This window comes from Hypanus sabinus, chromosome 5 (assembly GCF_030144855.1).
Source record: "Hypanus sabinus isolate sHypSab1 chromosome 5, sHypSab1.hap1, whole genome shotgun sequence".
Classification (NCBI taxonomy): Eukaryota; Metazoa; Chordata; class Chondrichthyes; order Myliobatiformes; family Dasyatidae; genus Hypanus; species Hypanus sabinus.
The window spans coordinates 71,586,479-71,601,643 of record NC_082710.1 but is presented as its reverse complement, the minus strand read 5'-3'; the positions used below and the strand labels follow the sequence as shown (position 1 = coordinate 71,601,643).

General features: G+C 38.0%; 1 protein-coding gene across 1 annotated transcript in view; it reads left to right on the top strand.

The window, feature by feature from the left end:
* The first annotated feature begins 1,839 nt into the window (after positions 1-1,839).
* npffr2a (neuropeptide FF receptor 2a) overlaps positions 1,840-15,165 on the top strand; it is a 48,825-nt gene continuing 35,499 nt past the window's right edge. Inside the window, exon 1 of the mRNA XM_059971168.1 lies at positions 1,840-2,170. Coding sequence (XP_059827151.1) covers positions 1,840-2,170 — 331 coding nt within the window. The remainder of the gene's footprint in view (positions 2,171-15,165) is intronic.

Here is a 15,165-nt window from a genome sequence, read left to right as displayed (position 1 = left end):
TCTTGGAACAACCCACGTCAAACTCATCAGTGGAAAAGACACCTTGCAGCTTCAACATCTTCTCTATCAACCCCCTCTTCCAACCCACAGGAACCAGGGAGTCCCTGAAGTTGAATGACTCAGTGGTCAACTTTCCTCCTTTTTCCAATAGTTTCTTCCTGGCTTATCTCCCAGGGACAGTAAGACATTTACCGTCACCAGGAACAGGTGAGCCAGGGGCATACCCCACTTGAAGGTGACCTCCCTCTTCGTAGTGTTCCTGACAATCATTGCTATCCGGCTCACCTGTACAACCAAGGGCTTCTGCAGCTCGGGCCTCACCAGCACCACAGAAGGAAATCCTGACTCCCTCTCATGGTCTTCTGTAGCAGGCAGTGCCACAGTCCACACCAAGTCTAGCTCCTCTGCCAATGAGCAGCTCTTTGATGGGATAGATCTGCAGTACTTGAAGTTCTTAATGTCCAGCATTGTCTTGTGATTGATTGTAAAAAAGACAAAAACACGTTTAGCTGGTCCCAGAGACACTGCTGCATCTGTGCACACCTCCATCTTACCAGAAGTATAAACTCTGTACACTCAAAATTTCACTTTTAAAGGCTTCCCATTTACCAAGCACGCTTTTGCCAGAAAATAACCTGTTTCAATCCATACTTACCAGACCCTTTAACATACCATCAAAATCTCAATTTGAGGTCCAGACCTATCCTCCTTGGTAATTATCTTGAAACTATTAGTGTTGTGATAACTAGACCCAAAGTGTCCTCCCACACAGACTTCTGCATTTGGCCTGTCTCATTCCTTAATAGGAGATCCTTCTGTTTGGCATGATATACATTGATTAGGGAAATTTTTCTGAACGCATTTGACAAACTCGATCCCATCCAGTACTTATTACAGTATAGAAGCTCCAGATGATACTGTGTGTGAAAAGTTAAACTCATCTGCTTTATGTTTCTTGCAACTGTGTGCAATCTCTCTAGAGTTTGCTTCTCTAAACTCAGCTGACTATTGGATGGTCTATGATATAATTATAAAATAATATAATATAAATTAAAAGATCACCCTTTTCTTATTCCTCAGTTCCACTCATCTACCTTCAGTAGACAAGCTGTCACTAATGGCTCCAATGTCATAACTCCCCATGCTGATCCATACTCTAGATTCTTAACGTCCTACAAAGCTCCTTGCATTGAAGTACACAGAACTCAGGACATTAGCCACAGCGTGCTAAACCTTTTGCTTTCTGACTTTGTATGCAAGCTTAACAACATCTTTCACCACAACCACTCCTGTTCTGAAAGAAATAATTTAAATTATTCGGGCACTGTTTGCTCTGGGAGTACTTCCTCCTGAACCATCTCACCATCTTCATTTACGTCATTGTTCCATACAGAGCTTTAATTTATGACTTTTTTCCTCCCTTTCACAAGAATATCCTACCGCATTTACACAGTGAAATCCTGAAGGATTCCTGAGAAATGTGACAGTGGATGCCTCCGCTGCTATTTTTACTGCTCTTATCTGGAAACTGGATGAAGAATAGTGACTCTAAAATCATGAAACAAGATTTTGATTTTTAGCAGTTTCTGCTCTCTAATTGGTAGGTTGTCTTGATCTGACATTTCTAATCTTTGAAATTTGAGTCAATTAACTCCAAATCTTTTGTAAAAGTCAACTAACATAACAAGGTGTGAGAGAAGAAGTCTGACGTTATAGACAGGAATTACACAAGTATATAAAGAGAAACTGATGAAAGTATTGATGTATTAATGTGATGTACTATGTCTTAATAATTGATCTCATTAGTTCTGTTGTTTTCTTACTCAAGGCAGAATCACAATGAATGAGGAACTGGATCAAAATGGTACAGCTGAGAAGGAAAATCATTCATTCTTAATAAATGGATCAACCTCATATTTTTATCTTCAAAACAACGTTACGTATCTTCCATTTTATCAGCACACAACTTCAGTAGCCACAATCTTCATAATCTCGTACCTTCTAATCTTCCTGCTCTGCATGTTGGGTAATAGTTTGGTATGTTTTATTGTGGTGAGGAATCGACACATGTGGACAGTAACCAACCTCTTCATCCTTAACCTTGCTATTAGTGACCTCCTTGTTGGAATATTCTGCATGCCTACCACTCTTGTGGACAATATTCTTACAGGTAAGTGCAGAGACAAACATTATTTTTCAATGACTTTATTGTATGCATCATCCAAAGCTTTCAGGGAAGAATATGGATGTTATGAATGAGATCAACCCTCAAGCATGATTCAGAAAATAAATACTGTGTTAGTTCAACTTTTGGAATAAAACTCCATAATGTCTGCTTTATTTATTTTTAAGCAAGAAAATAAGTGAAATTCAGTGAAACATTACACAAGAGGCTCTGCAGTCACTGGAAAGCCTGAGCAGCACACAAAAAGTGCTGGAGGAACACAACAAGTCAGGCAGTGTCTGTGGAGCAGAATCCGGGGTGTGTCAGTAATCTGGACCTGATGAAGGGTCTCGGCCCAAACTGCCTTCCAAAAATGCAGCTTGGCTCGCCGAGTTCCTCCAGTATGTTGTGTGTGTTACAATCAGCAAGTCTGGCTGCTGATCGATTACAGCAATTGGAAAGAGCAACATAACTATCTGATTCTGGGATGAATGTAAACTTCAATCATTGAAGCAATGTTCTCAAATGGACTCCATATGTTAATGGGAATCCAAAAGCAAAACACCAAGATGGGGTTTACACAAAAATAAAAGCTAAAAATGTTGCTAAAACATCAGCAAGTCAGACATAATTCAGAGAGAGAGAAAAAACAAGTAGGCATTTCAGCTCAAATTATCCCCATCTTTCTGATCTGAAATGCTTACTCACTTTTTCTCTCCAATGATGTGGCCTGATCAACTGAATGTTTCTGTTACTTTATTTTAATCGTACACTTGTATGTATGATTTCAAACTATATATTTCCAGAGAAACCCAGGGTAATTTGCTCACAGGTAAATTGATAACTGGTTATGGTCTAATATAAACAAATGTTAGGAACAGGCTTTATGAAAACATCCAATAATAATTCTTTTAGGTAGGCATGTTTCTTTTTGATCATATGCTGCTTAAACAAAAGAACCGGAGTGGCAAACAAGCTACAGAGAGCAGTAATGTTAATTTGTGTGGACTCTGAGCGATTATCATTGCTCTGCTTTGAATTGCACTGTGGCATCTTAATGCTTGTCTCTTACGAACTACAGGATTCTGTATCTGTTCTTCTGACTGGGGAACTATTACCAGAGGAGCACACACAGATCATTTACTGGGTCCTTTGTTACTTGTGAATGGTTGAGAATGTAGGTGGTATAATTAACAGGTCTGTAAGCAACTCCAAATTAGTGAAGAAGCTTGTTTAAGGATACAGTAAGATCAGCTCGACAATGATAAATAAAATCCAAACAAGTGTGACATGATACTCCAGAGGAAGTCAATACAGAGTAATAGAGAGTAAATGAGAGGGACCTTGGGGCAGTCTTGTACAGCGAGACCCCGGGGTGAATTTCTTTGCTTCTCTAAAGGTGTGACAAATGGGAATATTGCAGTGTAAAAGCATTTTTTATGCTTGTCTTTATAAGTCAAGGTATTGTGTAAAATTGCCCAAAACAATGGGTTAAAACCACATAATGTACAGCAGACAGTTCTGTTTGTCAGACTACAAGAAGGCTGTGCTAGCAATAGAGAGAAGAGATTTACCAGGATATTTTCTTTGGTTATAACAATATTCTCACTGGAACACTGAAGGATCTTTGGTGACATTATAGAGGTTTATAACATTTCAAAGAGCAGAAATAGTTTTGATAGAAGCTTTATTCCCAGAGAGAGCTATCTAGAACTAGAGCTGTGAGAATATGCCCTTTCCAAGGTATATTACCTCACGGATTTAAGATGAGAAGGAAGAAATTGAAAACAGATTTGAGGGGTAGGATTTTCCAAATAGAAGAGTGGTGATTATCCAGAATGAACTGCAAAAGGAGGAGGTAGAGACAGTGTTAATAGGCATTTTGACCTGCACTTGGAGAGGAAATGTGTAGATGAATACAGGGCAACAGTAGTGTAAATAGGTATCATTGTCAACAAGACCAAGGTGGGCTAGAAAATCCTGTTTCTGTGCTGTACTATTCTATAAAACCTCAGGAAGTTAATTCTTGTAGTCCTGCACAAAACCCTGAACTATCTCTCTCAGAGGCTAGATTATTTCTGGATTGAATTGTGATATTTAATTTGAACCCAGAGGACGAATGCAGAGTTAACCTGCTGAATTAAATCATAAGTATTACGGAATGAACCAAACCCCACCAGTTTCAGAGGTTTAGACACTCTAACTCTCCAGAATATGGTGAGCTAGCAGCCCTTGAGGCTGCCCCGCTAACTGACAACCATGATTTGGTCAACTCACACAAAATGCTGGTGGAATGCAGCAGGCCAGGCAGCATCTATAGGAAGAAGTACAGAAGATGTTTTGGGCCGAGACCCTTCATCAGGACTAACTGAAAGAAAAGATAGTAAGAGATTTGAAAGTAGGAGGGGAGGGGGAAATCTGAAATGATAGGACTAGGTAGGAGGGGGAGGGATGAAGCTAAGAGCTGTGATTGGCAAAAGGGATACAGAGATGGAGAAGAAAGAGGATCATGGGACGGGAGGCCTAGGGAGAAAGAAAGGGGGAGGGGAGCACCAGAGAGAGATGGAGAACAGGCAAACAGTGATTGTGAGAGGGGCAGAGAGAGTAAAAAAGAGGGGAAAAGGGGGGAATAAATAAATAAGGGATGGGGTAAGATGGGCATTAATGGAAGTTAGAGAAATCAATGTTCATGCCATCAGGTTGGAGGCTACACAGACGGAATATAAGGTGTGGTTCTTCCGATTTGAGTGGGCTTCATCTTGACAGCAGAGGAGGCCATGGATAGACATATCAGAATGGGAATGGGACATGGAATTAAAATGTGTGGCCACTGGGAGATCCTGCTTTCTTTGGCGGACAGAGTGTAGGTGTTCAGAAGTTACAGAGAATTATACGTTGAACCCGGAGGCTGGTGGGGTGATAGGTGAGGACATTGGGGGGGGGGGGGGGGGGGGAGGATGGGGTGAGAGAAGATGTGCGTGAAATGGAGAAGATGCATTTGAGAGCAGAGTTAGTGGAGGAAGGGAAGCCCCTTTCTTTAAAAAAGGAAGACATCTCCTTTGTTCTGGAACGAAAAGCCTCATCCTAAGAGCAGGTCCAACAAATAATTCTCCGTAACTTCCACCACCTCCAACGGGATTCCACTACCAAACCCTTCTTTCCTTCCCCCCCCCCCCCTTCTGTTTTCCGCATTGATCACTCCCTACGTGACTCCCTTGTCCATTCGTTTCCCCCCCACCCCATCCCTTCCCACCGTTCTCCCTCCTGGCACTTATCCTTGTAAGTGGAACAAGTTCTACACCTGCCCTTACACTTCCTCCCTCACCACCATTCAAGGCCCCAGACAGTCCCACCAGGAGGTGACACTTCACCTGTGAGTCGGCTGGTGTGGTATACTGTGTCCAGTGCTCCCAGTGTGGCCTTTTATATATTGGTGAGACCCAACGCAGACTGGGAGAACATTTCACTGAACACCTGCGTTTGGTCCGCCAGAGAAAGCAGGATCTCCCAGTGGCCACACATTTTAATTCCACTTCCCATTCCCATTCTGATATGTCTATCCATGACCTCCTCTACTGTCAAGATGAAGCCACACTCAGGTTGGAGGGACAACACCTTATATTCCATCTGGGTAGCATTCAACCTGATGGCGTGAACATTGATTTCTCTGACTTCAGTCAGTGCCCCTCCTCTCTTTCGTACCCCATCCTTTATTTATTTATTTCCTCCTTTTTTTCTCTCTCTGCCCCTCTCACAATCACTCCTTGCCTGCTCTCCATCTCCCTCTGGTGCTCCCCTCCCCCTTTCTTTCTCTCTAGGCCTCCCGTCCCATGATCCTTTCCCTTCTCCAGCTCTGTATCCTTTTTGCCAGTCAACTTTCCAGCTCTTAGCTTCACCCCTCCCCTTCCTATCTTCTCCTATCATTTCGGATTCCCCCCTCCTCCTACAACTTTAAAATCTCTTACTATCTTTTATTTCAGTTAGTCCTGACGAAGGGTCTTGGCCCAAAATGTTGACATTGCTTCTCCCTATAGGTGCTGCCTGGCCTGCTGTGTTCCACCAGTATTTGTGTGTGTTGCTTGAATTTCCAGCATCTGCAGATTTCCACGTCTTTGCATTTTAAAATGATGATTTGGTGTCCGGATTTGATATTTAAAGAGAACCTGAACTGAGGTTTGGTGCTTAATCACCGGCACAGTTTTGGGTTCTCATCTAATATCTAGTTCAGAAACCTGTCTTCATTTCAGTCTTGTATCATGCCTTGAATCTAGTCTTGGATACTGCAGCACTTGGGTCCAAACTGTCTTCACCTAGGTCTCTCATCACAGTAGAAATGAGCCAGCAGGGTATCAGAGCCTTTCATCAGCTTTGGCCAGACACTGCAAGAAAATGTCCAGACTGTCCTGGGAGTTATACACCCTCCCGGTCACTGTGTGCCAACAATCACAGCAAGGAAGCCAGAGTCAGTCAAGTGAGGCTGTAGTTCCATCTTCTGATCCTAGAGAGATTCAGCGGTGACCCTGGCTTTTTTATTCAATTTTAATTTACCCTCTGTTTTCACTAAAGACTCTTATGAAGCTAAGGAGGAGACACTGGGGTCTGTTAAATCACCCCCGCTATCTAAGGAGCCTCAGGAGTCATCCTCAGAGGAAGGTATGGGGGTAATTGCAGCACCCAAGCTGGCAGAAGTCCCTTCCATTTACAGGATTTGCAAGAGGTCATCAGCAAGCGAAAAGCCTCGACTCTTCCAGTACACAGGCCCAACAACTGTGCTGCAGATAGACTATCTGGTACTTCTCCTCTGTGGGGTCAATTATGCATACTCATAGGCCTGGGGAGAGATGCTATGGAGGAGTGTATAAAGGAGGGTCCTACCCTGGGGTTCATTTGGCCCTCCACCTCACCAGCTAGTGCTGGCTTCTTCTTCATACAGGAAAAGGACTGGAGCTTGCTGATATGCATTGATTATAGAGGGCTGAATCACATAATAGCCAAAAATTGTTACCCTCTTCCACTCATGAGCACTGCCTTCAAGATTCTCCAAGGGTGAAGTATATTCTCGAAGCTAGAGTTGCAGTTTGCATACAATCTGGCCCACATAAAGGAGGGTGACAAGTGGAAGAGGGCATTCAACACACCAACGGGGGGGGGGGGGGGGTCACGTGATGACGTAGGATCGAGACGTTGGGAAACCAGCTCACTCGTAAAAAGTAATGAAATAGGGTTTAAATGAAGAAAAGTTAGCAAATACCTACTAGAAACTATTTATAAGCAACTCAGGATTATTTTTAGATATGGCTCCTAAACCGAAACAGAAGAAAGCTACTACTTCAAAGACTGTGCAACTCGGCGGGGAAAAAGGCCTAGCCGTCTCGGCGAAGCCTCGGACTCAAGTTGGATCTCCTCCCGGCGAAGTGCATGACCCTTCTGATGATGCGGGACAGGAAGTTGCAGCAATGTTGACGGTCTCTAAGAAGAAACAGCAAGAACAACGCATGCGTGAAGGAACAAGTATGCATGAACAGATATTAAGAAAACTACAAATCCCAACTATGGCTGGAAGTGAAATTGGAAGTGGATCGGAAGTAGAAACAGACTCTTTGGGAAATTCAGAGGAAGAAGAAGAGGAAAAGAAGGAAGAGATTAAAGGAGACATAAGAGATATCCTGATACATATGACGAATGAATTAAAAGCTATAAGAACAGATATAAGAAGGATGCAGAATACACTCGATAATGTGGTGGAAAAACAAAAGAAGATGGATAACAAAGTTAAAGAGATGGAAGTAAAAGTGGAAGAAAACACTGAAAGAATAGATAAGATAGAAGACAATAATCTTGCCTGGACAATAGAAAGAAAATGGATGTTGGAAAAAATGGATGCGCTTGAGAACTCTAGTAAACAAAATAATATTAAAATTGTTGGTCTTATGGAAGGTATAGAGGGAGAAAATCCAATAAAATTCTTTCAAGAATGGATTCCGAAAATTTTGGAAATGAAAGAAGGAAGCCAAGTAATTAAAATTGAAAGAGCACACAGAGCTTTAAGACCAAGACCTCAACAAGATCAAAATCCAAGATCAATTTTGATAAAATGCTTAAGGTACCAAGATAAAGAAATGATCTTGAAGGCAGCTACTCAAGGTGCTAAAAAGAGAAATGGGCCATTGATAATAGAAGGGAAAAGAGTTTTTTTTTAATCCAGACATAAGTTATGATCTTCTGAAGAGGCAGAAGGAATTTAATCCAGTGAAAAAATCTTTATGGGAAAAGGGCTATGAATTTTTATTGAGCTACCCAGCAAAATTGATAGTTTTCCTGGATAACGAAGAAAGAAGATTTTTCATTGACTACCGGAAAGCGGAGAAATTTGTACAAGAATTACCTGATGTTCATGAAGAGGAGTAAAGAATTATAGAAATGAAATGGACTAATAATGAAGACTGGAACAAGGTTGGACTTGATGGACATTTATAAGGAAAAGAAAGTAGCCGAGGAGTATTAATTGGGAGTAGAGATATTAATTATTTTCTTTTTTTTCTTCACTAATATTTTTTTTTTGCGGGGTTGCTGGAGGAGCTCCTGATCGATGGCTGCGAGTTTCACGTGTACAATCATGGCGATTGCCATGACCCGTAAAATGGGGGGGGGGGGTAATGTTGTGTTCTTTTTATTCGCAACATTAGTGGGGGGGTATTTTGTTTTTTTTTCTTATATATTAATTATCTTTCTTCTATTTTTCTTCTTTTTTGTCTGGATGGTTGGGGAGAGACTCATAGCAACATGGAGAATTTTAAAGAGTTCCCCAGGTATTATGAATGATTAATTTACTTAATTTTTTAAGTTTTAATGTTAATGGAATTAATGGACCTGTGAAAAGAAAAAGAGTTTTAACATATATTAAGAAAATAAAAGGAGATATAGCTTTTTACAAGATACACATTTAACAGAAACAGAACAAAAGAAATTAAAGAGAGATTGGGTTGGAAATGTCATTGCAGCTTCATTTAATTCAAAATCGAGAGGAGTTGCAATTTTGGTTAATAAATCTTTACCAATTAAAATACAAAATGTAATAATTGATTCTGGGGGGAGATACGTGATTATACATTATGGACTTTTATGAACATTTATGCACCAAATGAAAATCATGCAAAATTCATACAAGAAGTTTTTTGAAGTTGGCTGATGCACATGATAAAATATTAATAGGTGGAGATTTTAATTTTTGTTTAGATCCAGTTTTGGATAGGTCAACTAAAGTTGCTACAAAATCAAAAGTAGCAAAACTAACTTTATCATTAATGAAAGATTTAAACCTGATTGATATATAGAGAAAAATTAATCCAAGAGAAAGAGAGTATTCATTTTATTCAAATAGACATAAAACTTACTCAAGGATTGATTTTTTTTATTATCAAAAAATATTCAAGATAGAGTGAAAAGTGTGGAATATAAAGCAAGAATACTGTCAGATCATTCCCCCTTGATAATTACAATGATAATGATGGATAAGGAGGAATCGATCTATAGATGGAGATTTAATTCAATTTTATTAAAATGTCAAGATTTTTGTGATTTTATGAAAAAACAAATTCAATTTTTTTTGGATATAAATCTACATTCAGTTGAGGATAAAATTTTATTATGGGAAGCGATGAAAGCATAGTTAAGATTATGAGTTATACATCTAAAATTAAGAAGGAATACGCAGCAGAAATAGATCAATTGGAAAAAGATATCATAAGGTTAGAAAAAGAATCTCAAAGATATATGACAGAAGAAAAACGAAGACAACTTGTTAATAAAAGACTATAATATAATACATTTCAGACATATACAGAAAAAGTAATAATGAGAACTAAACAGAAATATTATGAATTAGGTGAAAGATCACATAAAATTCTTACTTGGCAGTTAAAAACAGAACAGGCTTCTAAAACAATAAATGCAATTAGAACAAGTGTAAATAAGGTTACTTATAAGCCTTTAGAAATTAATGAAACTTCTAAAAAATTTTATACTGAACTCTATCAATCAGAATCACAAAATAAGATTGCTGAGATAGATAAATTTTTATCACAAATAACCCTTCCGAAATTAAATTTGGAAGAACAGAAAGGATCAGATACGCCTTTTACATTAAAAGAGGTCGAAGAAGCTTTAGGATCACTTCAGAGTAATAAATCCCCAGGAGAAGATGGTTTTCCTCCTGAATTTTATAAAAAATTTAAAGATTTATTAATTCCTCCTTTTATGGAATTAATATACCAAGTGGAAAGAATGCATAAACTCCCACAATCTTTTTTAACAGCGATCATAACTGTATTGCCAAAAAAAGATAGAGATCCTTTAAAACCAACATCATATAGGCCTATTTCTTTGTTGAATACAGATTATAAAATACTAGCAAAAATTTTATCTAATAGAATATCTAAATATTTACCAAAATTAAAACATATAGATCAAACAGGTTTTATTAAAAACAGACAATCAATGGATAATATAACCCGGTTACTTAGTATAATTCATTTGGCACAAAAAAGAGAGGAAACGAGTGTGGCAGTTGCTTTGGATGCAGAAAAATCATTTGATAGATTGGAATGGGATTTTTTATTTAAGGTATTGGAAAAATATGAGTTAGGAAAATCTTTTATACAATGGATTAAAACTTTAAATACGAATCCTCAAGCTAAAGTTACAAATGGTCAGATTTCAACACCATTTTGTTTAACGAGGTCAACTAGACAAGGCTGCCCACTATCACCTGCTTTATTTGTAATGGCAATAGAACCATTAGCTGAATTAATTAGAACAAATTTGGATATTGGGGGTTTAGAGTTAATCAAGAAGAATATAAGATTAATTTATTTGCTGATGATTTTTTGATTTATTTAACAAACCCATTGCAATCTTTGCAAAGATTATCTTTTAGATTGGAAGAATATGGAGAAGTATCAGGGTATAAAGTAAATTGGGATAAAAGTGAAATTTTACCCCTTACCAAAGGAAATTATAATCAATGTCAATTAGTAACTCAATTTCGATGGACAATAAATAAAAGAGGATCTTGATAAATGGATGATGTTACCAATAACATTAATAGGTAGAGTTAATACTGTAAAAATGAATATATTTCCTAGGTTGCAATATTTATTCCAAACTTTACCAATACAATTACCTCAGAAGTTTTATCAAGAACTGAATAAATAAGCAAGGAAATTTCTTTGGAAAGGAAAGATGTCAAGAATATCATTGGAAAAATTGACATGTAAATTTGATTTAGGAGGGTTACAACTTCCAAATTTTAAGAATTATTATAAAGTAAATCAAGTTAGATTTATTGATGAAGAAAAACTGGCAATGATTAGAATAGAATTAGATAAGATAGGAGAAAACATACCAGAAGAGTTTATATATAAATGGGAATCCAAATGGATACGGGAAAAAAAAGAATCTCCTCTATTAAGACACTTGATTGATTTATGGAATAAAGTAAATATGGACGATGAGATAAAGAAATCTTTATTAGCAAAAAGAACTTTAATTCAAAATAGGCTTATTCCTTTTACAATGGATAATAAACTTTTACATAATTGGTTCCAAAAGGGAATTAAATATATAGGTGATTGTTTTGAAGGAGGTATATTGATGTCGTTTGATCAATTTAAAAAATATATAAAATATCAAATCACACTCTTTTCTGTTATTTTCAATTAAAAGCCTATTTACGAGAAAAGCTGGGTCAAACAATGTTGATACCAAAACCTAGTGAAATAGAAATATTAATTCAGAAAGGAAAAATTTAAAAAATTACATCTTGTATGTATACTTTGATTCAAAAACAGACAATTAAATTAGGAATTAATAAATCAAGACAAAAATGGGAATCTGATTTGAATGTTAAAATTGATGGAAAAAACAGGTCAAGATTATGTTCTGATAGTATGAGAAATACAATAAATGTTTGACTTAGATTAATACAATATAATTTTTTACATCAATTATATATAACACCACAGAAAATAAATAGATTAAATTCAAATATGTCTGACCAATGTTTTCGATGTAATCAAGAAATTGGTACTTTTTTACATTCTACTTGGTCTTGTTTTAAAATTCAACCATTTTGGATAAATTTAAGACTTTTATTGGAACAAATTACTGGAGTACAACTCCCACATAGTCCACTATTATTTTTATTAGGAGACGTTGAAGGGGCAAAACTGAAACTTAAATTGAATAAGTATCAGAAAAAATTTATAAAAATTGCATTGGCAGTAGCCAAAAAAGTTATCGCAGTTACTTGGAAATCTGATTTATATTTAACTATGGATCGTTGGAATAATGAAATACATAGTTGTATTCCACTTGAAAAAATTACGTCTAATCTAAGAAATGAATATGATATATTTTCGAAAATTTGGTTCCCATACTTACAAAAGATAGGATTAAATACATAGGTCCTTTGAAGATAAAATTATAAAGTAATTGGGGAAAGTAAAAATAAATATTAAAATTATTTTGAACTCCATGGAGCATGTGGGGATTCTCCGATATCCAGGCAATCTTTTTCTTCTTTCCTTTTTTTCTTTCTTTAGATAAGGGTTAAGGGGGGGAGGGTTGATATTTTTCTTACTATTTTATCGTCACATTTATTCTTTGTAATTTCTAAAATTTAATAAATAAATATATTTTTTTTAAAAAAGCAAAACAAAACACACCAACAAGCCACTAAGAGTCTAGTCATGTCCTTCGGCCTCACAAACACTCCAGCAGTTTTCCAGGGCTAGAAATGGCGTGATATTCTTCGGGATGCTCTCCATAGGTATGCTTTCATCTGAAGGAGCATGTTGTTCACGTCAGAGATACCGTAAAGGGGCTTCTTGATCATCATTGGAGAAGTCCAAATTTCTTGTACTGCCATTTCATTTTTGGGTTCTAGATTGAGTATTGAGCAATGAGGAAGGGTTAGTTAGCAATCTTGTCGTGCGAGGCCCCTTGGGTGGAATTCTTCATTAAGATGGAGAGTGACATAGTTAATTCAGAAACAAAGGTTCTGAACTTAAAGAAGGGTAACTTTGAAGGTATGAGACGTGAATTAGTTAAAATAGACTGGCAAATGATACTTAAAGAGTTGACGGTGGATATGCAATGGCAAGCATTTAAAGATCGCATGGATGAACTACAATTGTTCATCCCAGTTTGGCAAAAGAATAAACCGGGGAAGGTAGTGCACCCTTGGCTGACAAGGGAAATTAGGGATAGTATCAAGTCCAAAGAAGAAACATATAAATTAGCAAAAAAAAGCGGCACACCTGAGAACTGGGAGAAATTCAGAGACCAGCATAGGGGGACAAAGGGCTTAATTAGGAAAGGGAAAAAAGATTATGAGAGAAAGCTGGCAGGGAACATAAAAACTGACTGTAAAAGCTTTTATAGATACGTGAAAAGAAAAAGATTGGTAAAGACAAATATAGGTCCTTTACAGTCAGAAACAAGTGAATTGATCATAGGGAACAAAGACATGGCAGACCAATTGAATAACTACTTTGGTTCTGTCTTCACTAAGGAGGACATAAATAATCTTCCGGAAATAGTAAGGGACCGAGGGTCTAGTGAGATGGAGGAACTGAGGGAAATACATGTTAGTAGAGAAGTGGTGTTAGGTAAATTGAAGAGATTAAAGGCAGATAAATCCCCAGGGCCAGTTGGTCTGCATCCCAGAGTGCTTAAGGAAGTAGCCCAAGAAATAGTGGATGCATTAGTGATAATTTTTCAAAACTCCTTAGATTCTGGATTAGTTCCTGAGGATTGGAGGGTGGCTAATGTAACCCCACTTTTTAAAAAAGGAGGGAGAGAGAAACCAGGGAATTATAGACCGATTAGTCTGACATCGGTGGTGGGGAAACGACAGAGTCAGTTATCAAAGATGTGATAACAGCACATTTGGAAAGAGGTGAAATCATCCGACAAAGTCAGCATGGATTTGTGAAACAAAAATCATGTCTGACGAATCTTATAGAATTTTTTGAAGATATAACTAGTAGAGTGGATAGAGGAGAGCTAGTGGATGTGGTATATTTAGATTTTCAAAAGGCTTTTGACAAGGTCCCACACAGGAGATTAGCGTGCAAACTTAAAGCACACGGTATTGGATGTATGGTATTGATGTGGATAGAGAATTGGTTGGCAGACAGGAAGCAAAGAGTGGGAGTAAACTGACCTTTTCAGAATGGCAGGCAGTGACTAGTGGGGTACCGCAAGGCTCAGTGCTGGGACCCCAGTTGTTTACAATATATATTAATGATTTAGACAAGGGAATTAAATGCAGCATCTCCAAGTTTGCAGATGACACGAAGCTGGGCGGTGGTGTTAGCTGTGAGGAGGATGCTAAGAGGATGCAGGGTGACTTGGATAGGTTAGGTGAGTGGACAGATTCATGGCAGATGCAATTTAATGTGGATAAATGTGAGGTTATCCACTTTGGTTGCAAGAACAGGAAAACAGATTATTATCTGAATGGTGGCCGATTAGGAAAAGGGGAGATGCAACGAGACCAGGGTGTCATTGTACACCAGTCATTGAAGGTGGGCATGCAGGTACAGCAGGCGATGAAAAAGGCAAATGGTACGTTGGCATTCATAGCAAAAGGATCTGAGTACAGGAGAAGGGAAGTTCTACTGCAGTTGTACAAGGCCTTGGTGAGACCGCACCTAGAATATTGTGTGCGGTTTTGGTCCCCTAATCTGAGGAAAGACATTCTTGCCATAGAGGGAGTACAAAGAAGGTTCACCAGATTGATTCCTGGGATGGCAGGACTTTCATATGAAGAAAGACTGGATCGACTAGGCTTATACTCACTGGAATTTAGAAGATTGAGGGGGGATCTTATTGCAATGTATAAAATTCTAAAGGGATTGGACAGGCTAGATGCAGGAAGATTGTTTCCGATGTTGGGGAAGTCCAGAATGCGGGGTCACAGTTTAAGGATAAAGGGG